This window comes from Rattus norvegicus, chromosome 7 (assembly GCF_036323735.1).
Source record: "Rattus norvegicus strain BN/NHsdMcwi chromosome 7, GRCr8, whole genome shotgun sequence".
NCBI classification, from domain to species: domain Eukaryota; kingdom Metazoa; phylum Chordata; class Mammalia; order Rodentia; family Muridae; genus Rattus; species Rattus norvegicus.
In genome coordinates this window covers 55240381-55267099 of record NC_086025.1, presented here as the reverse complement: position 1 = coordinate 55267099, position 26719 = coordinate 55240381, and the positions used below count along the sequence as shown (strand labels likewise).

The 26719-nt window shown below is 44.5% G+C and overlaps 1 protein-coding gene across 3 annotated transcripts in view; it reads left to right on the top strand.

Annotated features, from left to right (window-relative positions):
• Nup107 (nucleoporin 107) overlaps positions 1 to 26719 on the top strand; it is a 45441-nt gene that overhangs the window by 17951 nt on the left and 771 nt on the right. For all 3 annotated transcript variants that reach the window (NM_053830.2, XM_063262867.1, XM_063262868.1), the window contains 17 exons: positions 100 to 178; positions 1586 to 1699; positions 2707 to 2797; positions 3584 to 3660; positions 5312 to 5371; positions 5896 to 6041; positions 6151 to 6199; positions 9621 to 9690; positions 9984 to 10102; positions 11248 to 11286; positions 12031 to 12181; positions 13702 to 13814; positions 14674 to 14776; positions 17281 to 17441; positions 18431 to 18556; positions 18945 to 19058; positions 26552 to 26719. In NM_053830.2, coding sequence (NP_446282.2) covers positions 100 to 178; positions 1586 to 1699; positions 2707 to 2797; positions 3584 to 3660; positions 5312 to 5371; positions 5896 to 6041; positions 6151 to 6199; positions 9621 to 9690; positions 9984 to 10102; positions 11248 to 11286; positions 12031 to 12181; positions 13702 to 13814; positions 14674 to 14776; positions 17281 to 17441; positions 18431 to 18556; positions 18945 to 19058; positions 26552 to 26719 — 1780 coding nt within the window. The remainder of the gene's footprint in view (positions 1 to 99; positions 179 to 1585; positions 1700 to 2706; positions 2798 to 3583; positions 3661 to 5311; positions 5372 to 5895; positions 6042 to 6150; positions 6200 to 9620; positions 9691 to 9983; positions 10103 to 11247; positions 11287 to 12030; positions 12182 to 13701; positions 13815 to 14673; positions 14777 to 17280; positions 17442 to 18430; positions 18557 to 18944; positions 19059 to 26551) is intronic.

Here is a 26719-nt window from a genome sequence, read left to right as displayed (position 1 = left end):
CACAGGTTTACTTTGTGGGGTGCGTTTTCTTTTGTTGTTTGTTATCTAGAAAAAGTAGTCAGATTGTCCCTTTAGGAAATTTGTATTTCTTTTTTTCAGGGAAAATACACTCCACTCCTTAAAACAGCGGCAGCTGCTGTCTTATATAGGAAGTACCCGTCCTCTTGTCACTGAGCTGGTAAGTTCCTAGTTAGGGTGACTGTTGCTGCGATGAGACACCAGGGCAGGATCCTGGAGGCAGCAGCTGGTGCAGAGGCCATGGAGGGGTGCTGCTCACTGGCTTGCTCCTCATGGCTTGCTCAGCCTGCTTTCTTATAGAACCCCAGGACATCAGCCCAGGGATGGCCCCACCCACATTGGGTTGTGTCCTCCCCATTAATCACTAATTAAGAAAATGTCCTACAGCTGGGTCTTACAGAGGCCTTTCCTCAACTGAGGCTCCCTCCTTTCAGATGACTAGAGATTGTGTCAATTAACATAAAACTAGCCAGGACAGTAAGTGTTCTTGGAAATAAAGGTTGACTTTAAAGATAAGTGATATCCTTTCCTTTAGTCACATTAAAATTGTTTTGTTTGAAATTCATTGTGATTGTGTGTGTGAATTTGTCACTAAATGTTCAAAAACACACAAAAGTTGTATGTAAGACTAATGGTTTTAGAAATTCTGTGGAAATATGTGTTTTTCAAGATTAATTTGTATTTATGTGGGGACATGAGCACTTGTGAGTGCACAAAATAGAAGAGGCCACTGAGCCACCTGGAGTTACAGGCAGTGTGAGCCACCCATCCTGGGTGCTGGGAACCCAACTCAGGTTTTCTGTAAGAACAGAACTTCTGGTTAGTGTGTGTGTGTGTGTGTGTGTGTGTGTGTGTGTGTGTGTGTGTGGATTGGGGGGGGACATTTTTACTTGTTTGTTAGTGACTAGTGTGTAGTTGGCTTTGTTGTTTTGGTTGTCTTTGAAGGGCTGGGTGTTGTATTTGTTTGGTTGTGTTTTACTCCTGAGGACTGAGCCCATGTGTGTGCTGCACAGCCTCTCTACCACTGAGGTATACTTCCAGCTCTATTTGTGGAGTAATTTCAAACTGAGAACCTAGTGAGCTTCCCTGCCTTGTGTTCTCAGAAGGGCCATGTTTTCTAGTCACAGTCCTGCGGGTTTTCCTTTGTATTTGTTCATTTTCTAGGTCTAGTCTAAGTACAGTGAGGGAATAAGCTCAAATAAGCAGTGTGACCTGACCTGCTGGGCTCGGGTAATGGTAACCTGAGCTTAGCGTCTTGACTAGCCAAGCACTATGTTGGCCCAACAAAATCTATTTGAGGTGGGGGATCAGCAGACAGATGTGCCTGTTAGGAACCCTTCATTCTCTTTACTATTAAAGTCATGTACTTCTATATGTCCATACCAGTTAGATTCATCGTGTCACGTGGTTTTATGGTGTGTGTAGGAGTGTGTAGGGCTGGCATTCGAGCTTCTGATCTCAGCAGTAGAGCTGTGCCAACTGGATCCCTAGCCCCATGTGCATGACCCACTCAGGTAGAAAATAATGATCAAACAAAAATTGTTGTTATTGGGGATTGTTTCCACAGGACCCAGATGCTCCCATTAGACAGAAAATGCCGCTGGATGATCTGGACAGAGAAGATGAAGTCAGACTGCTGAAGTACCTCTTCACTCTAATCCGTGCTGGGATGACCGAGGAGGTAAGTAGTATCACTCTGCTGACTGGCTTCCAGGTACAGCTGTGGCGGCTGCACTTGTCTCCAGTGTCCTGCTCTACTCTCCTGGCACATCCAAGTAGAGCACACGGCTGGGACGTCCGAGCTCTTCGCAAGCTCTTCAGCAGTGCAGATCCTGCCTTACTCCATAGAGAACTGCACTGGACACTCCAGTCACAGCCGCCTTCCTTCTCGTGCTTAGTTAGGCTTGGCACTGGTGATGCTCCTTACACACTTAGGACTGCAGTGCCTCCCACATTTCCTGGGTGTTGGATTTAAAAAGTGTCAATAGATTAATTATAGAGGTGGGGTTTTGTTTGGTTTGGGGGTTTTGTTTGTTTGTTTGTTTGTTTGTTTGTTTTTTAAGACAGTGTTTCTCTGTGTAATCCTGGCTGTCCTGGAACTCACTCTGTAGACCAGGCTGGCTTCTCTGCCTCCTGAGTGCTAATATCAAAGGCATGCGCCACTACTGCCTGACTTACAGAGTTTTTTTTTTCTTTTTCCTTTTTCTTTTTTTCGGAGCTGGGGACCGAACCCAGGGCCTTGGGTTTGCTAGGCAAGCGCTCTACCACTGAGCTAAATCCCCAACCCCACAGATTTTTTTATAAGAACTTATTATTCCATAAGTAAGGGTCTATCGAATCCATTTATTTTTAGTAAAATGCCATGTTAGTGAGCAAGTATGGCAAGCCTAGCATGAGAAGGAACTACTAGAAAAGTAAGATGCTCAGGATATAGCTCAGCTGGTAAAGTGCTCACCTTACACATGTGAAGCCCAGGTTTGATCCCCAGCCATGACAGAAAGCGAACAGCCTCAGCCACACGCATTTGTCCGAAAAGTGGGATACCATTGCCAGTTGCCTCCATTACCCACTGTGACGTTGCTGCCACTTGGTAGCCAGGCTTGTCATACTGGGTTTGCCTCATGACAAAGCAGGTGTGTTTCAGTTTGCAGCAGTGATATAACTGACAGTCCCTTCTGCTTTCTGAAGGCACAGAGGCTCTGTAAACGGTGCGGGCAAGCATGGAGAGCTGCAACCCTGGAAGGATGGAAGCTGCACCACGACCCCAACGTGAATGGAGGTATGCACGCTGCACCATGACCCCAGTGTGAATGGAGGTATGCACACTGCACCGTGGCCCAGTGTGAATGGAGGTTTGCACGCTGGACCATTACCCCAGTGTGAATGTGAATGGAGGTATGCAAGCTGCACCATGACCCCAGTGTGAATGGAGGTATGCACGCTGCACCATGACCCCAGTGTGAATGGAGGTATGCACGCTGCACCATGACCCCAGTGTGAATGGAGGTATGCACGCTGCACCATGACCCCAGTGTGAATGTGAATGGAGGTATGCACGCTGCACTGTGACCCCAGTGTGAGTATGACTGAAAGTATGCACGCAGCACCGTGACCCTGTGTGAATGGAGGTATGCAAGCTGCACCATGACCCCAGTGTGAATGTGAATGGAGGTATGCACGCTGCACTGTGACCCAGTGCGAATGGAGGTATGCACGAAGCACCATGACCCCAGTGTGAGTATGACTGAAGGTATGCACGCAGCACCGTGACCCTGTGTGAATGGAGGTATGCACGCTGCACCGTGACCCCAGTGTGAATGGAGGTATGCACGGTGCACCGTGACCCCAATGTGACTGAAGGTATGCACGCTGCACCGTGACCCCAGTGTGAATGGAGGTGTGCACGCTGCACCACGACCCCAGTGTGAATGGAGGTGTGCTCACTGGGGTTGAGTCTGAGAGCTGGAGTCGACTCTGTGTGCTGTCAGTGACTGGTAGACTGGCCTTCTAGAAGGGGCTGAAATGCTTCAATTTAAACCGTGCCTCTCTCTTTTCTGTTTTGTAGGGACAGAGCTAGAGCCTGTCGAAGGGAATCCATATAGACGGATCTGGAAGATTAGTTGCTGGAGAATGGCTGAAGATGTAAGAGGATGAAATACTGAGACTTATTTTCCATCCAGTTTAATTAAATGACGGTGTGCTAGGAGCTGTGCGTGTTCAGTGTAGCATAGGGAGAGGCTGTAATCAGGTTGGGAGTAGGCTCGATGACTTAGCAGAATTGCTCACGTACCAGCTACTAAGAGTTAAATGGCACTGTGAGGCAGAAGCACTGAGCATGAAGCATATGAGCCTAGAGAAGACCAGGATCGCAGCTTACAACTGGCTTCTCAGAAGACATCACACTGAACGCATTAGAACTTAATACATTTGGGATGTTGAGAATGAAACTTCAAGGGGTAAAGGTGCACACCTAGGTTGGGAAGCTAGGGCTGTGGGAAGCCTGCAAGGCTTCCTTTTTTTTTTTTTTTTTTTTTTTGGTTCTTTTTTTTCCGGAGCTGGGGACTGAACCCAGGGCCTTGCGCTTCCTAGGTAAGCGCTCCACCACTGAGCTAAATCCCCAGCCCCTGCCTGCGAGGCTTCTTAGAAAGCTCAGGATGGGGGCTGGGGATTTAGCTCAGTGGTAGAGCGCTTACCTAGGAAGCGCGCAAGGCCCTGGGTTCGGTCCCCAGCTCCGAAAAAAAGAACCAAAAAAAAAAAAAAAAAAAAAGAAAGCTCAGGATGAAGCACCAGTCCTGCGTGACACGAGGAACATATTCCTAAAGTTGCCACAGAATGCAGGAAGGCTCAAGGTTTGTGGGCGAGTGGGTCACGAGAAAACGCTTCAAGATGCCATCAGTGATGCAGAGAGTGAATAAAAATGGGAACCAGAGGTGGCTCTTACTAAGGAAAAGCACTGTTGCACAGGCTTGGTGGCCCTTACTGGAGGAGGGAGAGGGTGCACTCCAGAGCTTTCCTCTGACCTCTGCACATGGGCGCACATACGTACCCTCCACACTAAAGTTGTTTTTTTTTTTTTTTTTCCGTCCCCTGGGAGCTGAGGACCGAACCCAGGGCCTTGTGCTTGCTAGGCAAGCGCTCTACCACTGAGCTAAATCCCCAACCCCCACACTAAAGTTTTTTAAAGGCAGTGAAAGCAGACTTTTACATCTGTCAAATAGTTGATAAATGTAGTCATATAATAAACTAGGCACTTTTTTTTTAAAGACCTGGAATTTGCTTGTTGAATTGGGTGTCGGAAAATCGAGAGTGAGAGTGTTTAAGAACATGGAGTAACTGAAGTCACAGAGGCAGCGAGGAGCCTGTTAGATTCCAGTGGGATGAGGTGACGGCTGCCGCCGTGCTGAGGAATGGATGAGAAGCAGGGACTCCTGAGCTGGGCACTGTCCCCAGGCCAGTGTGGGAAGGCACTGCTCCTGAGATCTCTGGAGGAGAGCGAGCTCCTGCCTAGCCTCTGTGGGTTAAATTCTGCTGTGTCACCAGGGCCTCCATTGCACTAGCCTGTGTGCTCTCTGTTTTTAAGATTTAGTGTTGATTTCTTTCCCTGAAGATTTTGGGATTATTTTATCAAAATAAAATGTCTTTCCTGCCGCCCTAGATCTGTCACCAAATGAATTTCTATTCACTGAGTGTCACTTAAGAACTAAGGGACTCGCATCCATCCAGAAGAATTATGAAGAGACTCACACACTGGGGAGAGTAGTGACCTCAAATCTTTTTATTCGTTGTGTTTTAGGAACTTTTTAATAAATACGAAAGAGCGATTTATGCAGCACTCAGTGGGAATCTCAAGCAGGTATGCAATGTGGTGATGTTTTTCTGTGTCTTTCTATGGAATAAAATCAAATACAGGTAGGGTTGAACTCATGACCCTATCACCCCCGCCTCCTCCATGCTGGGATTGTAGGCTTGGCTCTTACATGAAGAATCACAGCACCTATTTCCTGACGACTCCTGTACCCAGAGTCCGTCTAGAAATGCCGTGCTGAGGCGCAGTGCTGCTTGGGCTCAAGGCCATTCACATGTTCCCCAGAGCCCCTCTATTCTCCCGGTTCATCGGCTGTTGTTACACATGCTCCGATGATTCAAGAATTTGATGTTAGAACACCTGTGACTATGAATTTGATATGGAAAAAGTCTTAATCACACAAACTTCTCAAAAGTTCTACTTTGGGGTGAAGGTTATTTGGTATATATCTTTAAACCTCTCAGTGTCCCCTGTGATCAGAAGATGGTGTTTAAAGTTTGTAGTCAGTGGGTAATTGGTTTCCCTTTCTTTTTGCTGACTGTATCTGTTTCTCTTTTGGTATGGATGACAAGCTCCTTCCGGTCTGTGACACCTGGGAAGACACAGTGTGGGCCTATTTCCGGGTGATGGTGGACAGCCTGGTGGAGCAGGAGATTCGCACCTCAGTCATGACCCTAGATGAAACTGAGGAGCTCCCTCGGGAGTACATGGAAGCGAAGTGAGTGGAGCTCGGCGTGGGCACAGTGGTGGTCACTGTGGGGAGTTTGGTTGCACGGCACTCTTCACATTGTCATTTCTGTCCCTTTTTGTTTTTTCCTCCTTTGCAGTTGGACCTTAGAAAAAGTTTTTGAAGAGCTTCAAGCCACTGATAAGAAGGTAAATGCTAACATAACCCCATTACATGTAGCATATGAAGTTAGTGTTGCCTGGTTGTACAGTGCAGCTGAAAGGGATCCTCACTGCTATCAAATAAGAGGCCTCAGAAAGAGCATTTATTGAACAAGACCTGGTGGTCCGTCCATGTTGTAATCCGAGCACACAGTGGGCTGACAGGATCCTCGCCATGATTTCTACAGTGGCTGGGCTGTGTAGTGAGACCATGTCTCAAAGCAATGAAAAACATTTTTTAGTGTTTTTTTTTTTCCCAGTAACTAATGTGTATATGTACTTATATGTATATAATGATAAAATAATTTTAATGTGTGCCAGTGAGGTCTGGGTAACTCCTTCCAAGCCCCTCGTCCTATTTCCTCAGACAGTAACCATACCAACACATACACACTGCATCTTTATACACACTGCATCATTTTTTGTTTGTTTGTTTGTTTGTTTCCGGAGCTGGGGACCGAACCCAGGGCCTTGTGCTTGCTAGGCAAGCGCTCTACCACTGAGCTAAATCCCCAACCCCCACACTGCATCTTTATACACACTGCATCTTTCTCCATGGCCTTCAAGTCCAAGTAAGTGCTGCAGGGCGCTGTGGTGCAGTGTTAGGCGCTGTGGTGCAGTGTTAGGTGCTGTGGTGCAGTGTTAGGCGCTGTGGTGCAGTGTTAGGCGCTGTGGTGCAGTGTTAGGTGCTGTGGGTGCAGTTTTAGGTGCTGTGGTGCAGTGTTAGGCGCTGTGGTTGCTGCAGTACAGTACTGGAAAGGTTCAGATCATGTTTTCATTTAATGGTAATCTCTCCAATTTAATTACTATATTTTAACCAACTTTTTTGTTTAGTTCTTTCTTTTTTTAAGAGATACCTGAGTATTCTTCTTTTTTTTTTTCTCCAGAGCTGAGGACCGAACCTAGGGCCTTGCGCTTGCTAGGCAAGCGCTCTACCACTGAGCTAAATCCCCAAACCGAGATAACTGAGTATTCTTACTGAGTAGCTCCAACTACCTGGCACTTACTTGTAAGCCCAACCTAGCCTCAGACTCCTGATAATCCTCCTGCCCCAGACTCCTGGGTGCTGAAATTTCAGGTGTGCCATCATACCTGGCTTTAATGTTCATTTTATTTTTGATTTTTTTAAAGCTTTTTCCTTCAGTTAGCTCTCAGGATGGGTCTCCTCACAGTCTATATACACTCTTCTTTGTCAGCCATTCTCCCTCCACCACTCTCTCTGATGGCAAATCAGGTGAACAAGTGTGTGTTTGTTTTGTTTCCCTTTAGAAGGTTTTCACATTGATTCTGGTACCGTAAAGAACATGTATTTGTGTGAAGATGTGTCAGCTTCCTGCTGGTGCTGTCTCCTAAGACTTGGTTCTAAACTGCTGACAGTGTTGCTGGGTTAGAGAACACCGACGTTCCCTTCGGGTGTGTGGTTCCATGGCTCAGCTTTCTAAGTTAACGACATATAACTTAGAGTGTGAGTGAGTGTGCCTTCATGCTGTACAATTAAAACTAAAGCTAAAAGAAAGAAAGACAGGAAAAGCATCAGATTGCAGTAATGGACACTACCACAAGCAGTTAATTAAACTGTGCATTCGTTCCAGTCTTGAATGGCGACTTTGTACTTCTGCCAGCCCGTCGGTGTGGGTAGGGAATGGGGCTGAGCTTGTTTCTCTGTGTCTATTTGTAAGCTTACCTTTAAGAGATTTTGTTTTAATTTTGTATTTTATATCAGTGGGTGTTTTCCCTGCATGTATATCTGTGCACCACGTTTGTGCGGCACCCATGATGGTCAGAGAGGGCATCAGAGCCCTTGGAATTAAATAAAGTAAATAGTTGCTAGCTGCCATCTTATGCTGGGAATCAAACCCAGGTCCTCTGAAAGAGCAGCCATTGCTCTTAACTGCTGATCTGCCTCTACAGACCCTGTTTGTTTATAAATTCTATGTTCATATCCTATAACTATTTTCTGTTGGGTTTTATTTTTCTTTATTATTGCATGAATATACTTTGTACAGTACAGAAATTACTGTTTTCTGCCAAGGGTTTATGACTGCTGTATAAATTTTTTTGGAAAGTATGAGTAGGGAAAACCAAGTCAGAAATACAAGTAAGTGTCTCGGGATAGGGGACATGACACACAACAGTATATATCTGATGAGGTAACGCTAAGGGAGTTACAGATACTGTGTTAGAGTCGCTAGGTAAACTTACAGGTTATAGAGCCATCTGAACTTGCTATAACCACTTAGAAGAGGGTGCAGCACCCTGTTCCCAGGAGTCTCGTTTAAGTGAATGGCTCAACAGACAAGGCTAGAAATAAACTTCATCAAGGGTTTCAGGACTCTCATAAAGCCAATAATAGAACTTTGTTGGGAGACAGAAAGACATGAGGAAAATAAAACATAATTTTGAATGAGGCGATTTGAAAATATCAGTCATAAAATTAATAAAGAGCCCTAATACTTTGAGGAGATTGTGTTTGAGGGAAAAATCTGAGTAGAAGCATAAATAGGAATGACAACCATCTAAAAAGCAGCAGGGTGCTTCCTCATGCCTTAAGGACCAGCTGCACAGGTGGAGTGGGTGTGGGGAAACAGGCCCCAGCTGCAATGAGAACAAGCACGTGTGCGTGAAGAAGCAGAGTTAGAGCCTTAACTATGCCATTAATAGAGCTAAATGCCAGAGCAAATGCTTTGAATGTACAAAAATAAACATTAAAAGACAATTGGCTACTAAGAAAATTTATTTGGCACACAAAAATTGACCTATTTTTCAAAAGAAGCACGGCAGTTGCCTACGTCACTCACCTGTGTCTGGTCACTACTGTGTTTGGTTCCTCTCAGTGACAGGTGTAGCAGAAAATCACCTCAAAATGATTTTGTATGGTGCTCCTTGTGTGAAAGATTATCTTGTAATGTATTTTGCCTTTGGCCTCAGATCCTTCTATTCTAGTTGGCCATGGTATGCCAAGATGAACAGGAATAAAATGTAAAGAATAGTAAGTTTGTGCCCACACGTGGCTCAGTATGGGAAGACTCCGGGCTGAGCCTGACCACTGAGTTTCCTCTCTAGGACCCACATGTATTTGGGTACAGTGGACTCCCACAAGCTGTATTCTGACCTCCAGTAGCACTGTGGCATGCGTGCCTATATACACATGTATATGCACACAAAGGATAAATAGATGGGCATCTTAAAAAGGAAGTAAGTAGGACTACAGTCCCTAAGATTAGATCACTCTGTTCTGGTCTGGGTGCCGTGAGTATATGTCCTAAAGGATCACCCTTCCCATTCTTTGACCTGCCTAAAGCCTTCATTTCCAGCTCTGTATATGTCCATTACAATTTGACATTTAGCAATGAATACCTTCTTCAGAATGGACACAGAAGACTAATGGCGATGTAAACCTCTTTTTCAGAGAGTTCTGGAAGAGAATCAAGAACATTACCATGTAGTCCAGAAATTCCTTATCCTGGGAGACATTGATGGTAAGATACAGGCTTATTTTACTTTGCTTGAGTTCTTCATTTGTCTCTTTGAATAGCCGTTCTTGAAGTGGCACACAAGACTCACTACATCTGTTAGTCCTTTACTGACATCGCCCTAACATGTAACCAGGTTTACTTGTTCCTGGGAGGCCACATCTGGGTTGAACCCTTCTTTGTGTTGGGAGTTGGCAGTGAGATTCTCATACTGTAGATGACCTGGGGTGTCCTTGGTGACACTTCTTGCTCCCCTGATTGTTTCTTACTGTCAAACCTTTGCTTTGATGGCTTTGTAGGTTTGATGGATGAATTTAGCAAATGGCTGTCCAAGAGCAGAAGCAGTCTACCTGGACACCTCCTCCGTTTTATGACTCACCTCATTCTGTTTTTCCGCACCCTGGGACTGCAGACCAAAGTAAGTACGGTGGGCCTCTCTCCCTGCTCTCCCTGCTTGCAGTTAGCCACCTGTCATCAGGTACCAAGACCTGCCCTGGCCTTCACAGGCACTGCCGAGGAAGGACTAAGGCCGACGACTGCTGTCTCTGGTCTTGTAACTCTCTCTTATTGTTTTGGAGTCAGAAACTGAAGGCTTCTGGAAACTTAGCACGCTCTCTCTCGTTATTCTGTGGCTAGAGCTAGCTGTGTAATAGTGACAGGACAGGAAAGGATGTATTAGCAGCAGGAAGCAATCTTGGGACCAAGTCTCTGAGCCCTCCCTAGTCTCTCAGAGCTCCCTCATCACAGCCATGCAGGACAGTGGGCTATCTCCAGAACACTCACTTGTGTGCTTCGGCCTTTTCTAGATGGCGTCTGACAATCAGGACCACCTCATTTGGTCACCTGTTGATAACTCATTTCGAGGGATTTGTAGATTCTAGTCTATGGCCAGAGAGTGCTGTGGTTTGCCCAGATTTAAAGAAAATAGTCCTCCTTGGTATCCAGCTAAGCTAATGGAACCGAAATAAATGCTGTGTGAGAATGAAATAGTTTTCTTTTTCCTTTCTGTGTTTCCTTTTTCTAATTGTTTGATAACATTGTGGTAGAGCACATATGGAAGGAAGCACAGTGACAGAAAGTGGAATGCTGTAGCTTTGGACTGAGGATCTTGAGTTCAGATCCTTGCTCAGTAACTGCTTGCTGGGCAATACTAGGTATCTAAGACTTCTTCCTCCATCAAACAGACAGGACTGCCTCACACAGAGGCATGCTATGAGACCATTGACCTCTTAGCAGGTAAAAACTGGTTGCCACCAAGCCCCACGACTTGAGTTCAGTCTCTGGAACCCACATAATGGAACACGAGAACTGACTCCACCCCCCACACACACAGTTGCAAACATAATAGATAAATGTTTTAAAAGAGCTGGTTGTTTGTTTGTTTGTTTCTGTAGGTGAACTGAAGCAGTATGTGCAATTCATAAGCATTTAGTTTGGGCAGTTACCGCGTAGTGTAAATATTAAATTTCTTCATGCATTTAAAAGTAAGACTTTTATTAGAAATTGTATTATTGTACCTATAAGTAGTGATGTTAATAACTGGATTGTGTCTTTCCTATGAAGGAAGAAGTTTCCATTGAAGTTCTAAAGACGTATATACAGGTAAGCTTTTTTTTTTTTTTTTCTTTTCTTTTTTTTGGAGCTGGGGACCGAACCCAGGGTCTTGCGCTTGCTAGGCAAGCACTCTACCACTGAGCTAAATCCCCATCCCCCAGGTAAGCTTTTAGAATCCTCAACTTGATTTTTTTTTATTTTAATGAAAACAAAAACAAAATGGTACTTTTTTTTTTAACATGGATTTATTTTATATGTATAGTATTAGGCCTGCATGTTCGTATGTGCAGTGTGTTTGTACATGCTCACATGTGTGTGTGTGTGTGTGTGTGTGTGTGTGTGTGTGTGTGTGTACATGGTACTAGAGGTCACAGAGAACCCTGGAGTAATGAATGACTATGGACCATCGTGTGGATGCTGGGGACCAATCCTGGGTCCTTTACGAGAGCCACAAGTGCTCTCAATATCACAGCATCTCCAGCCCCCAAGTGATTCTATTTTAATACTATGGACTCTGGAAGCCACTGGACTTCATAGAGATGTTTGTTTGTTTGTTTGTTTGTTTGTTTGTTTGTTTGTTTTTTTCGGAGCTGAGGACTGAACCCAGGGCCTTGCGGTTGCTAGGCAAGCGCTCTACCACTGAGCTAAATCCCCAACCCCCATAGAGATCTTTGTTTCTAGAAAAAGTATTATGATCTGAAGCATACATCTATGAATCTTTCCTAAATATAGTTGTAATTTTGAAGCAGGGTTTTCTCAAAACACTGCTAATTTATTGTCTGTGTTTCTTAGCTGTTAATCAATGAGAAGCACACAAACCTCATAGCGTTCTATACCTGTCATCTGCCTCAAGACCTTGCGGTTGCCCAATACGCCTTGTTTTTGGAGGGTGTTACGGAGTGTGAGCAGCGGCACCAGTGCCTGGAGCTGGCTAAGGAGGCAGGTAAGCAGAGTTTTATGTGTTATCTCTTTTTATGTGTATATTGCATGAAATAGTGAGTTATCTTACATCGTTTTTCAAATGAATATTTATAGTTACTTCTGTGATATTTATCCCCTATATCTATTCACGTGAAAAGTTATGTTTGGGGCTGGGGATTTAGCTCAGTGGTAGAGCCCTGGGTTCGGTCCCCAGCTCCGAAAAAAAGAAAAAGAAAAAAAAAAAAGTTATGTTTGGGGCTGGAGAGATGGCTCAGCAGTGAAGAGCACTGGCTGCTCTTCCAGAGGTCCTGACACAAGGGTGAAGGTCAGAGAATGACTTCTGATATTGGCCCCCATCTTCCACTATGCTTTGAAGTGGGAACTCTGTTGTTTTCCTGCTGATGAGACAGGCTAGCTGGCCCAGGGGCTTCTGGGGGTTCTCTTGCCTCTGCCTCTATCTGCCCATAGACGTTCTGTTTCACACTCAGGCTATAGCATCCAGCTTTTCATTCTTTGGGGTTTTGAACTCTGGTCCTCATGCTTGTGTAGCACAGGCTCTATCCACTAAGCCGTCTTCTCAGCTCCCCAGTTGACCTTTGTGGGCAGGTTTTCGTTTTGCGCTTGGCATTTGCCTGTATTAAGTCTTATTTCTTTTGAGGGGGAAAAACAGGAGTGAATATCTCAGTGAAATTCTTTTAGAAAATGAAAATAACTTTTACTTGTGTAAATATTTTATATTTTTGCTTTTGTTTTTAGAGAAAAGGTCTTACTCTGTAGCCTAAGTTGGCCTGGAATTTGCCCAGGCTAGCCTCAGATTCAGTAGTCCTTCCTCACCTACCAAGTGCTGGGATTACAGGCATCAGTCACCTCACCCAGTCTAGAATATTTTTAAATTGTGATATTTTCTGCAGTGTTCTTAAAATACGTATTATATTTAAAATAAATTTTTAGCAGTGCACACATGTTCAAGTTCCAAGGTCCCTATGTGGAGATTAGAAAATAGCCCACAGGAGTGATGCCCTCCTCCCAGCACGTGGGTCCTGGGAATTGAACTCAAATCACCAGACTCGATGGAGCCAGCCACTTCCCTTGCTGAGCCGTCTCACTGGCCCTATGTAATGTGTCTTTAATGGAATGTGTCTTTAAGAAGTTATTTTAGGGGCTGGAGAGATGGCTCAGTGGTTAAGAGCACTGACTGCTCTTCCAGAGGTCCTGAGTTCAATTCCCAGTAACCACATGGTGGCTCACAGCCATCTGTAATGGGATCTGATGCCCTCTTCTGATGTGTCTGAAGACAGCTACAGTGTACTCACATACATACAATAAATAAATAAATCGTTAAAAAAAAAAAAAGAAGTTGTTTTAGGGCTGGGGACATAGCTCAGTGGCAGAATACTTATTCAATATCTGTAAAGCTTGTTCAGTCATCAGTGCCAAGAATATGAAAAAGAATCACTCCAAATTTACCAAATATTATAACTGTTCAAAGAATATTCATATTAATAATTACTCTGGTTTTTGCCGTTTCCAAAAATTCCTTAGATTTGGATGTTGCGACTATAACAAAAACTGTAGTTGAAAATATTCGGAAGAAAGATAATGGTGAATTCAGTCACCATGACCTGGCTCCATCCCTGGATACTGCCACTACTGAGGTAATTTGAGCGAGGAAAAATGAAAGTTTAATGAAACTTAAGTCTATCATCTTGTTTCTTGGTGAACTTCTTCCTTTTAAACACTGGTTTCTGCCCGCCTTTTTAAAGAACATAAAGGCCTTTAAATTTTTTTAATATATATTTTATGTGCATTGGTGTTTTGCATGCATATGTCTGTGCACTTATGCATGGTTGGTACCCAAGGGGGCCAGAAGAGGGCACCAGATCCTTTGGAATGGGAGTTACAGACAGTTGTGAGTCACCATGTGGATTCTGGGAATCAAACCCATGACCTCTGGAAAACAATCCAGTGCTCTCAACTACTGAGCCATCTCTCTATCCTCAATCTCTTTTAAGTGACAAAAATTGGCAACAGTTTTAAGGTTTTATTGAAACACTGAGTTGTGTTAAGGAAGGCTTCTTTTCAGCACAGACCTGATGTTGACTTTTGATCATCAGTATCTGCCTGGTGCTGTAAAAGCCGCTGACTTCAGCCTTTAGGAAGGAAGATGAACTCTGAGAAGGAACACAATCGGGGGCTGGGACTGTGGCTTCATGCTGGAGAGCTCAGGAGTGTGACTCGGTGTTGGAGTGCTTGCCTAGTGTTTGTGAGCCCTGGGTTGTTTCCTGCACCCCATACCAGATGAGTTAGGTTGGTGGGACACTGGTGATTAATTCCAGACTTGTAGGCCAATGAGGTTGTCTTCTGTAGTTTAGTAGGGAACAGACTTAGGGAAGCCTGGTCCTCTCATAATTTTGTATAATATGGGACATGGTTTTCATTAGAGTGCATCATAAGCTCCACTCATTTGCAAATATCTTTGAAGGAAACTGGGTTTTCTCGACTTTCAATGTCTAGGAGGACCGTTTGAAGATCGATGTGATTGACTGGCTGGTGTTTGACCCAGCGCAGAGAGCCGAAGCCCTGAGACAAGGCAACGCCATCATGAGGAAGTTCTTAGGTGGGTTTTCCTCTTATAGCTTCTGATCTGATCCTCATGAGTTTGACTTTTCACTTATTTCACCTATTGGGAAGGTAGAACAGTTGGTGAGGACTGTAAGCTCAACCTCAGGACCAGGGCTCAGGCTGATCTTGGACAGGCAGTTGCCTCCACAGTGATCCATAGAGAAACCATCTGAGTTAGCTTTAGAATGGTCATGCACTCATTCAGGAAATATTGACTGGGATGGAGGAGATGACTCACAGTTAAGAGAGTTTGTTGCTCTTAGAGAGGAACCAAGTTCAATTCCCAGCACCCACACGGCAGATGACAACCATCCATAATTCCAATACCAGGGGATCTTCTGGCCCCTGTGAGCACCAGGTGCATACCTGGTACGCATGCATACATGTAGGCAGAACATACGTACATGTGGTAGAAAATAATTAAGTAAACACTGAACAGGTTGATAATTACAGGCCTGCGCTGGTTGTCCCCAGCATGCGCAGTCCCTGAGATTGGAGTACAGTTTTAACCTTCACCCATCACAGTGACAGGAGCTTATTCTTAATTTACTTACTGTTTCGAGTTGGGGAGTGTGCACGTGCCATGGTGCGTGTATGGAGAGCAGAGGACAGCTTACTTACCTATCCCCACCACTTACAGCTTCTCTCTCTCCACCATGTTGGTCCCAGTAATGAATTCTGGTCTTTGGGTAAAGCACTTTACCTACTGACACATCCCCTCAGCTAGCTCCTTGACTTATAAAGCACAGGTCACCTTGATCTCAAGTCAATAGTTCTTTTGGTTTGGTTGGTTTTTAAGATTATTTTATGTGCATGGACATTTGCCTGCATATATGTGCAGCATATGCATGCCTGTTGCCATGGATCACCTGAGACTGCAGTCACAGACAATTGGGAGCTGCCCTGTGGGTGCTGAAAATTGAACCTGGATCTTCTAAAGGAGCAGCCAGAGCTCCCAACCGCTGAGCCACTGCCACAGCCCCAAGTCAGTAGTTCTTTAGCAGAAACTGCTATGTATATCTCCAAAGAGAAACAGGCACCAGGGGGCCACACATGTGCAGATAAAAGGCTGAGAGGTCCCACGAAGAAGGGTATAGCATTGGACCTCAGGTGCTGACATGAGCACGCTCTGCAGGAATCCTATCCAGATACACTCTATAGAGGTTTCCTCTAGTCACTCACTTTCAGTGAATTTCCTTTATGAACAATCAGAGACTCCATTATAATTTTAATCTTAGGGCATTATAATTTTAGTAATTCACAAACTGCATCTTATAAACCATGATACCAAATTTTGTGAAAACCTAGGAACAGGAACTAAGAGAAAGCAAATGTAGTCGTTTAGAGATCAAGAGGCATTTGCATAGTTCACCTCTTAAAAGGCAGGCTGTCCTGAACTATAGTGCAGTAGAGAAATGCAGCTGAGGGAAGCAAGTCTCTCTGCTCCTGACTGTGGCTGGGATGTGACTGTTTGGAGATATGAGCCTTGTATATGAGCTAACGTAGGCCCTCTCTCCCCTGTGTCCCTTTTTGTCAGACTATGTCATAGCAATAGGATGAAGTTAGGACACTTACCACTTGGGTTGCAATCTCAGAGTCACAGGCCCTTGTTTATACTGACTGAAAAACAGTTCCTTCAGCCAAGAAAGCCTTCTGGTTTTGCACAGATAACTTCGCTTTTTTTGTCTCTCTGAGAGGCTACGGCTTAGTGTGCCTCTCCAAACATATTTGCCAGGTAGACTTGAACTTTTAAGTTGCATAGATCAAAAGCTATTTGACTGATTATGGAAGCAGAATAAAATTTGCTCTGATTCTATTCCTAAAAGATGTGCTGGTAGAACTCTGGCTTTGTCCTATCACAAGCTAGCTAATCCTGAGCCTCCCCGTTGGTGCTGAGAAGACTTATGTAGCAGGGCACACGTCTGTGAGAAGATGCCATTTCTAGTCAGCTGCCTGCTGTGGACAGCTTTCCGGACAGAATGCCATCACCTGCTCATTTTGGTTTTGATAGTTCCACCACAGGGGGCAGAGCCAGTTACTCCGTAAGGCTTTGTATTATGAAACCAAATCCATTTAATAGTAAGTTTCCATTATAGTACTGGAAAATGATTATAAATTCTAAAACTATAATACTGTAAAATTGTAGTATTATAAATAATATCATAGCTCTCAGCCTTTGGGAAATATAATTTCTTTCTTGAAGACATAGATGTCTATGAAAGTGACTGCTTTTGTGTCCCTGTCACATTGAGTTAGGAAAAAGCCAACCCATTAAATAGAAAGATCACTAAGACCTTTGAAGAAGTCTGAGACTTGGAACAGAACTTGTAATCAGTGACTTGGTGTAGTAAGAAGCAGCCAGAGCACAAGACTAGGTATGGCGGTGTACACCTTTAATCCCAGCACTAGGGAGTTCAAGGCCAGCCAGGACTCTGTAGAGAGACACTAGAACAAACAGAAACTACCAGTACACAGAAGTGTATATATTTTTTTTCACAGCATTAAAGAAACATGAAGCTGCAAAAGAAGTGTTTGTGAAAATTCCTCAGGATTCCATCGCAGAAATCTATAATCAGTGGGAGGAGCAAGGCATGGAGAGCCCTCTTCCTGCCGAGGATGATAACGCTATCCGAGAGCACTTGTGTATCAGAGCTTATCTGGTGAGCCTGAAAAGAAACCACAGTCTTTGTGATTTTCCCGATCCTCTCTTGAACTAAATTGTATAATTTTTTACTTTTAATTATGTAACGGTATATGTCTGCAAATGGGTATGTGCAGGTGCTTTTGGAGGCCAGAGGCATCTAATCCCCTAGAGCTGGACTCACAGACAGTTGTGAGCTGCCTGATGTGGGTCCTTGGAACTGTTCAGGACCTCTGGAAGTTCAACAAGGGCTCTAAACCGCTGAGCCATCTCTCCAGCCCTTGGGAGTCAGAACTTTTTCCAAAGGTGGTGATAGATCCATCTGAGGTCCCCTTTAAAGTCAGTGCTGACTCACTCATAGTGGGTGTTATCATGGCAGGAATCTGTTGATTGCTGACCAAATGGGATGGACTGTATGTGAGGCTTGCAGCTACTGTCTTAAGACTGTGATCATGTCAACTGTAGTGCTTCTGCTTTTTGTCAGAGACTTGCAGAGGCAGCTGCTTCATATGGACTAGAGTAAAAGTCACGGTGTTCACAGTCAAAGTTCATGCAGCACGTAAGTGATCGCTGTGGACCAAACTGGTCAGGCTACTTTTGAGGACAGCGTCTGTCTTTGACTATAACAGCCAATAGGCTAAACAGGGAGATAAAGCACACACCTCCTTGAGTGGAACGGACAGGTGAGTGTCATGCTGGATAAGAGTAGATGCCGAAAACAACACTTGGCCGCCATTTGTCACTGCCTAGAACATTTGCTTATTCATGATTTTTGAGGAAGAATTATTTCTAAGATCTAGTACTTTTGAGCAGCAAAAGTGAAATCATTCTGTAATCTCCAACATTCAGGCAGGAGGCCTCCAACTGAAGCAGGAGCATTGCCACAAATCTGAGGCCAGTCTGGGCTTCCTAGTGAGTTACAGACCAACCTGGCCTAGAGACTAACCCTGTATGAAAAAGGCAAAGTATAAAACCATGGTTTTCATTTTGTTTATCTTCACATTATAGGAAGCCCATGAAACCTTCAATGAGTGGTTTAAACATATGAATTCGGCTCCTCAGAAACCTACACTGCTGTCCCAGGCGACTTTTACAGAGAAAGTGGCTCACGAGCACAAAGAAAAGAAGTACGAGGTAAGTTAATGCAGGTCCGAGATGAGCCTTTAGCATTTGTGCTCTGACTGGAGTGGGATACTCGTGTTACACTTTCTGCTTTGAGTCCTTCTGACTTCCGTGGCTGCTGTAGAGGAGAAATACTGCTGGGCATGTGGCTCACGTCCTTATCCAGGCTGATCTAGTTCAAGGCCAGCCTGTTCTGTGTCCTGAATCCCAGGCCAGCCAGAGCTACACTGTGACCCTGACTCAGAAAACCAAAGTAAGAGCAAGCAGCCAAGCAAGCAACTCGCCTTTAGACAATAGTATTTATTCATTTACCTCATAAGAATTATGTTCTTGTCTACATTCTAAGCATGCATCATGTGTTGATTTGGTCCATTATAACTGGCTTGTGTTTGTTCTGCAGATGGATCATAATATTTGGAAAGGACATTTGGATGCTCTAACTGCTGATGTGAAGGAGAAAATGTACAACGTCTTATTGTTTGTTGATGGAGGATGGATGGTGGATGTCAGAGAGGTAAGCTGTGTGTTTTGTTATAGCTTTAAAAATATTAACAAGCCAGTGTGATTGGTTCAGCTGGTAAAGACATTTGCCACCAAGCCTGACAACATGAGTTTGACGCCCAGGGTTCAAATGGTGGAGAGAACTGACTTCTGCAAGTTGTCCTCTGACCTCCACATTAGACTCATATGGTATCAATGTATATGTGTATAAAATATACACACAATTAAGTTTATTAAATATTTTATTATTAGGTACTTTATGTGTATAAGTGTATGTCTGTACACCACATGTGTGCCCACAGAAGCCAGAAAAGAGGATTGGATCCCTGGAAGTAGAGTTAGAAATGGTTGTGAACAGCGTGTGGGTGCTGGGAATCCAACTTGGGGCCTTATTTTTTTTTTTTTCTTTTTTTTCGGAGCTGGGGACTGAACCCAGGGCCTTGTGCTTGCTAGGCAAGCGCTCTACCACTGAGCTAAATCCCCAACCTCAACTTGGGGCCTTATAAAGAGCAGCAAGTATTCCTGACCACTGAGCCACATCTCCAGCACCCTCCACCCCCCTTTTTAAAAAATTTATTCATTTATTATATAGAAGTATACTGTCACTGTCTTCGGACAGACCAGAAGAAAGCATCAGATCTCAAAACAGATGGTTGTGAGCCACCATGTGGTTGCTGGGAATTGAATTCACTACCACCCGAAGAGCAGTCCGTGCTCTTAACTGCTGAGCCATCTCTCCAACCTTAAGTATTTGATTCTTTAGTAAACTATTCATATTCAGTGTGTTCACTTGGACTAAATGAGTCTAGTTTTTAAAATTCTAGACCATTGGTTTTTATTCACTTATTTACCTAGTTGTTGAGTTAGTTAGGGTCTTATTATACAGTATAAGCAGGCCTTGAACTCACTATGTGCCAGGGTGCCCTGACTTGAAATCCTTCTGACTGCTTATTTACAGGTAAATGCCACCTAATCTGAGTCTACGTATCTTTTAAAATTTTTTATTAGATATATTTATATTTATTTTATTGTATAGGAGTACTTTGCCTACATATTTGTATATGCACCACATATGTTCATATTGTGTGCAGAGGTCAGAAGGGGAAGACATCTCCTGGAACTAGAGTAAGGGATCATTGTGAACCACCACGTGGGTGCTAGGAACTGAACCTGGGTCGTCTGCAAGAGCAGCAAATGCTCTTACCCACCGAGCCATCTCTCCAGCCCCCCTGAGCCTACATTTTTTTTTTTTTAGAGTTATTCATTTATTATATATAAGTACACTGTAGCTGTCGTCAGACACACCAGAAGAGGGCATTGGATCCCTTACAGATGGTTGTGAGCCACCATGTGGTTGCTGGGAATTGAACTCAGTACCTCTGGAAGATCAGTCAGTGCTCTTAGCCGCTGAGCGCTTAGCCTGTGAGCCTACATTTTTAATGGTGTGTATTTAACATGACTTAGAAACAGGTAGTCTGACACTATAAGACACAAAGCTGTGGTACCTTCTCCTCGGCGGCTGCCCATGAATGTGTCTCAGCACGTCCTTAAATACAGGCTTTCGCCTCTGGAGGAGGAGTGGCCTACAGAAGTGTTGAATGGCATAAACCAGGGCTGGTGGCACATGCCTGTAACCCTAGCGTTTGGGAGGCTTAGGAGTCCAGGGTGTCCCTTTCCCCCAAGAGATGTAAACGTCAGAAGAAAACCACAGTTAAGTTGTATTTTCAGTTCAGATGCTATGGGCTGTGGGTAGTGCATTGGCAACAACTTGACAGGCATGGGGCCCCGGGTCAGACCCACAGCCTATCAGTGAGGAGAGACAAGGCTGCTTCTATCTGGGAAGGATCTGCATGGGGTGCTCAAGAGGACAGAGTGTAAGAGTCTTGTCAAATAGCAGAAATGCTGGGGGTGGGGGGGGTGGGGAGGTCAGACAGAACCTTAGTACAGAGCCGGTGGGAGAAGTGCTGAGGCCTGTGGGGGAGTCTTTCTGCTTATCTTTGGCAGCCTCTCATCTTGATACAGTTTGCCATTTCTTTAACTGGGTGAGAAAATGATACATTTCTTCTCCTGACTGGCCCTTCCTCCCACCCTGATCCTTCTTGCTCACTGAGATCACCATTGTCAGATCGGTGTGTTCTCTTAGACCCCAGGCCTATCTGCAGATACTACAAACCTGACTCTTTTCTGGGAAACTAAATATTTCCCCTCTGGCTTTGCTCCATTGGTATCCAGTGTGTGCCCAAACACCTAATTAGAGACGGCCTAGGAGACAATGAGAGTGTTTGGACTTGCAGTTTGAGGGGCACGGATGACAGCAGGAGGGAGCGGCAGCCGGTGTGTCTGTAGTTAGAAAAAAGTGTGGTCGGGCTATAGCCCTCACCCGCCCTCTTACATTTCAACAAGCCTCCACTCCCTAGATGTTCCAGAACATTCCTCAGCAGCTATACCCACTGGGACCAGTCCTCAAACACATGGAACCTAAGCAGGACATTTCACACTCAAACCACAACAAGGCCTGATCCTGAGATGGGACAGAATGGTTACTCAGTTTTGCTTCTGCAGACTTAAAGAGAACTAGGAATCTTGCATGTCAGGTAGCTGGTACATAGTTGTCAACATTGCTCAGTTCTGCAGGTCATGTGCACTGGCGACTTTTCCTCTGCTGCCCCTCACAGCATCTGTATTGCCTTTTCTTTCATTAGTCACTACATTTTCCTGCTGCTTCAGCTTTTTTCTTCTGACAAGAAGTGAATATTAATAGGGAGAGGGCCTCTGACTGCTGCTGCTGCTACTCATAACTATGTTTAGAGTTGACTGCTGAGCTTTTTTGGTTTTTTGTGTGTGGTACTGAGGATTGAGCACAGGCCTTACACATGCTAGCAAACACAGTACTGTAGAACTTCAGAGCCTGCTACTTCATCTTTTTTCTTTTCTTTTCTTTTTTTCTTTTGTTTTGTTTTGAGGCAGGGTTTCTTTGTGTGTTCTTGGCTGTCCTAGAACTCTTATCTGTAGATCAGTCTGGCCCAGAGATCTGCCTGCCTCTGCCTCCCATGTGTTAGGGTTAAAGGCGTACTCGACCACCAACTGGCCAGAGTCTACTTCATAATTCTAAAATTAATAACAAAACTTTCCAGCATAATTTTTAAGTGTTCAGTGGGTTCCTTAGGCCACACCTTTCTCTTCTGATTCATGTTTAAGCTAGTAAAGTAAAATCTAAATGCTGCAAAATATCAGAACTCGAATTCTGAGTGATGTCCCAGTCGTTAGGGCAGAGCCCTTCCTGAGATCCAATCTTGGACCTCCACACTCATGTCAGGCAGCTCACGGCCACTGTAAACCCAGCTCCCAGGGATCTGACTCCCTTTCGTATCTTCCTCAGGCAGCGGTACACGTGTGGCGCACACACGCACATGCACACGAATAAAAATACATCTTTAAAAATATGAATAAGTGGAAATTATCTAGTCTTCCTTACTTCCTCAAAACTAATCCAAAAGAGAATGTTTTAAAGGTCAAACAGTAAATGTACTGAGTTTAGTGCACAACTCTTAGATGTGTAAGAAGAGGAAGCTAGTAGGACTCCTGCAGGCTCGTTACTGACAGAGGCATTAGACAAGTGCACCCGTCCCTTACACAGGTAGACTCCATGTTATGTGCACATGACCTGTAGACTGGAACCCAGCTCAGACGTCTGTCAGCCCCACCACCACCTTGACCAGCTGTCCTTACGTACTGTAGTACATCCCTGGCATTAGACACTGGCATGACTTCACCGCGGGTAACTACAGAGTGACTGTGTCTCTGTTGGGCTGAGTTGTGAGATGAGACTAGGGAGCCTGCTGCAGTTCAGAGGTGGAAAGGAGTCAAGGAGCCAGAGGCACTGTGCACAGGGAAAGACTGTCCTTAGGGTCTCCATGTAGGAGTCCCCAAGCTAAATAAGAAAGGTCTTCCGGTGTTTAGATTACATGTTAGGTCTACCTCTGAAGATACCTTCTCTTGAGAAAACACAAGTGTTTTCATTTTAAAGCTAAGAAGTATATTAAGTATACATCTTAATACTTGGTTTTATGTATTTGTATCTCAGCACAGTGTTAGCAGGTAACAGGCAGTGATGCTTTCTTGTGGAAACCTTTCCTGGGTACCCTGTCACTGCTAGAATCACCAAACCCTTCATGTTGCCTCACTCCTGCTGCGTCCACCCTTCAGAAATGCTTCCTAACCTAGTGGTGCAGCCTTAACATCGGAAGAGAGCCCATCCCCCAAGCCCCAGCCCCTGGGTCTACACAGCCAAGCCATGCCTTGATACCACAACTCTCTACCCTCCCTCTGCCTTTGGGGTGCCGCAGTGTCAGCCATTACTCTGTGCCTGTCTTAAATTCATTTATGAGGTTTCTCAAGGGAGCAGCTACTGTTAGCTTCCTCATTTGTTTTGCTGCTGCTGTCCAGCTACACCCTGCACTGTGTGCTCTTCTGTGGATCTCCATTTTATTTGGCTTCCTGTGCTGCTAGGGACTAAATGGTAGTAAGTTCTCTACTCAATCAACTCCCAGCGGTTCCTAAAAATAAATTTGTTTGTGTGTGTGTTCCTGTCTGTGATGCTGCTGTGTGTGTTTGAGTGCGGTTGTCTGTGGAGATGGATGGCATCAGATTCCTGGAGCTGAGGTGTTTGTGAGCCTCCATGGTGGGTCCTCTCTAACACCAGTATGTTGTCTCTGCCTCCAAGCCATTGCTCCAGCTCCTCCCTCTTTGCTTTACAGATTATTTCAGGAAGTTTAATGTGTTTAGGTACCTTTTAAAAAATGATTTTGGAAGCGCAAGGCCCTGGGTTCGGTCCCCAGCTCCGAAAAAAAAGAACAAAAAGAAAAAAATGATTTTGATGACTTTGATTTTCCAACTTGTTATAAGAAAATACAACAGGCATAGAAAGACTACTGGTGGGGTTGGGGATTTAACTCAGTGGTAGAGCGCTTGCCTAGGAAGTGCAAGGCCCTGGGTTCGGTCCCCAGCTCCGAAAAAAAGAACCAAAAAAAAAAAAAAGAAAGACTACTGGTTTGTTGGGTTTTCAGGTTTTTTTTTTTTCTTCTGCATTTTACTGTCTAGATAATTCATTAGAAAGATTCCATTAATATTTGGAGACACGGGGCTGGGGATTTAGCTCAGTGGTAGAGCGCTTACCTAGGAAGCGCAAGGCCCTGGGTTCAGTCCCCAGCTCCGAAAAAAAGAACCAAAAAAAAAAAAAAAATTTGGAGACACTGTTTTTTGCTGTAACAAAGTGTCTTCCGATATCTCTCTGTCTCTGACATTCTCTCTTTTTTTTTTTTTAAGAATCATAGTCATTGGGGCTGGGGATTTAGCTCAGTGGTAGAGCGCTTACCTAGGAAGCGCAAGGCCCTGGGTTCGGTCCCCAGCTCCGAAAAAAAGAACCAAAAAAAAAAAAAAGAAAAGAATCATAGTCATTGATTTTTTTTTTAAGTTTATTTATTTAATGTATGAGTGTTCTGCTGCATATATACCTGCCTGCCTATAGAGGGCATCAGATCTTCCTAAAGATGGTTGTGAGCCACCATGTGGTTGCTGGGAATTGAATTCAGAATCTCTAAAACAGCAGCCAGCCAGTGCTCTTAACCAATGAGCCATCTCTCCAGCCCCTTCCCCATCTCTATTTTTAAGGAAAGATTTCCCTGTGTAGATCTGGCTGTCCTAGAACTTACTCTGTAGACCAGGCTGGCTTCTAACTCAGAGATCCTCCTGCTTCTGCCTCCTGATCGCTGGGATTAAAGGCATGCACTACCAGTCCCTGCTAAAATTAGTCTTTATCTCATGTCTATGAACCTGTTGCCAGCATGTATGCCTGTGCACAGAAGAGGGCATTGGATCCCTTGGTACAGGAGTTAAAGTTGTTGGGCACCATGTGAATGTTGGGAATCACACTAGGGTCCTCTGGAAGAGCCTCCAGTGCTCCTAACAGCTAAGACACAGTCTCTGTTCTCTTAGTCACCACTATTCAAGGCCTCACGCTTTAAAATTTTCTATTTTTTTTAAAACTGTGCAAAGAAATATTCTCCTAGAAGCTTCCGAGTCCTTAGACGGCCATCCCTGTCTTGACCCTTGCTGGCCTGATGAGGGTACGACAGTTATCGTGCATTAATGGACTGAGGAAGTAGCTGGTAGTTTTGTCTGCTTTACTCTTACGATGTTCGGCCTCTGGTTCTTTTGTGGGCCGTTAGTCTGGGTGCATTTGCAGGTCCTTTGGCAGTGTCGTGTTTCACAGTCTCCTCTGGCACATTCTCTTCATCCTCATGTCTTTGACCCTAAAATTTTACTAAAAAAAAAAAGCAATCAGGGCTGGAGAGGTGGCTCAGCAGTTAAAAGCACTGGCTGCTCTTCCACAGATCCTGAGTTCAATTTCCAGCAACCACTCATAACCATCTCTAGTGGGATCCCACGCCTCTTCTGGTGTATCTGAAGAAAGCAGCAGTGTACTCACATACATAAAATAAACAAATATTTTAAAAAATCTAGTTTGATAGGCCAGATAATATGATTGACACTGCCAGTTTTATATTTTAGTAGGTATGATGAAGGCTAGAGTGATGGCTCAGGTATATAATGTCTTTCAAGCTCCAGAACCTGGATCTGGTCCCTAGAAGCTCTCCTTACAGTGCTAGCTAGCACTAAGGAGGGAAAGACAGGAGGAACCCAGCGTTTGTCGGCAAGGCAGTCCAACCCAATTGGTGGGTTCCAGAGCAGTGAGCGTCCCTGTCTCAAATGAGACAGACACTGCTCCTGAGGACGACACCCAAGGTTACTCTCTGGTACTTATACACACATGTATGCCTGTACCCACTCACATACAAATGTACACATACATTTTAAAATATAGGCATGATAAGATTTGGAAAATGAAATTTAGTGTTTCCTGGTTTTGACTAAGTAGTCCACCCTCAACGTGCCTAGGCCACTCTAGGACCTGGTGGAGACAAAACTGTTCCCTTTCATCATAGCAAATGGAGTGTTTGATGTTTTCATGAATCCCTCACACATCCTCCTGGTCTGTAACTTCCTTTCAGATCACAGATACCTACTTTACCACAAATGCTATCTAAACAGTTGTATACTGGATTGCTTAGCTAATATAATAATAATAATAATAATAATAATAATAATAATAATAATAATAATAATAATAAAAAGTGTGCGTGTTTAATGTAGATACAGCTTTCCCTTGACATTTTCATTTGCCGTTGGTTAAATCTGTTGATTCCTAGTGGAATTACTTAATTACTTGTTGGTTTTGTTTTAATGTTTTTGAGACAGGATCTTTCTAGCATGCTGTATAGACCAGGCTTGCCTCACCCTGCGCGTGCCCCCTGCAGTGGCTCCCTGGGTGCTGAGGTTTGGGGTGGCAGGTGTCAGCTCCCACACCGGCCAGCTATACTTGGCTTCTGTGTGGGTAACGTACATAGCGTATAGTTGTTCAGCTGCAGCCTGGATGCTTGTCTGCAGGACGCTGAGGAAGACCCGGAACGAGCTCATCAGATGGTTTTGCTGAGAAAGCTCTGTCTCCCCATGCTGTGCTTCCTGCTTCACACCATACTGCACAGCACCGGGCAATACCAGGAGTGCCTGCAGCTGGCCGACATGGTGTCCTCTGAGCGCCACAAGCTCTATCTG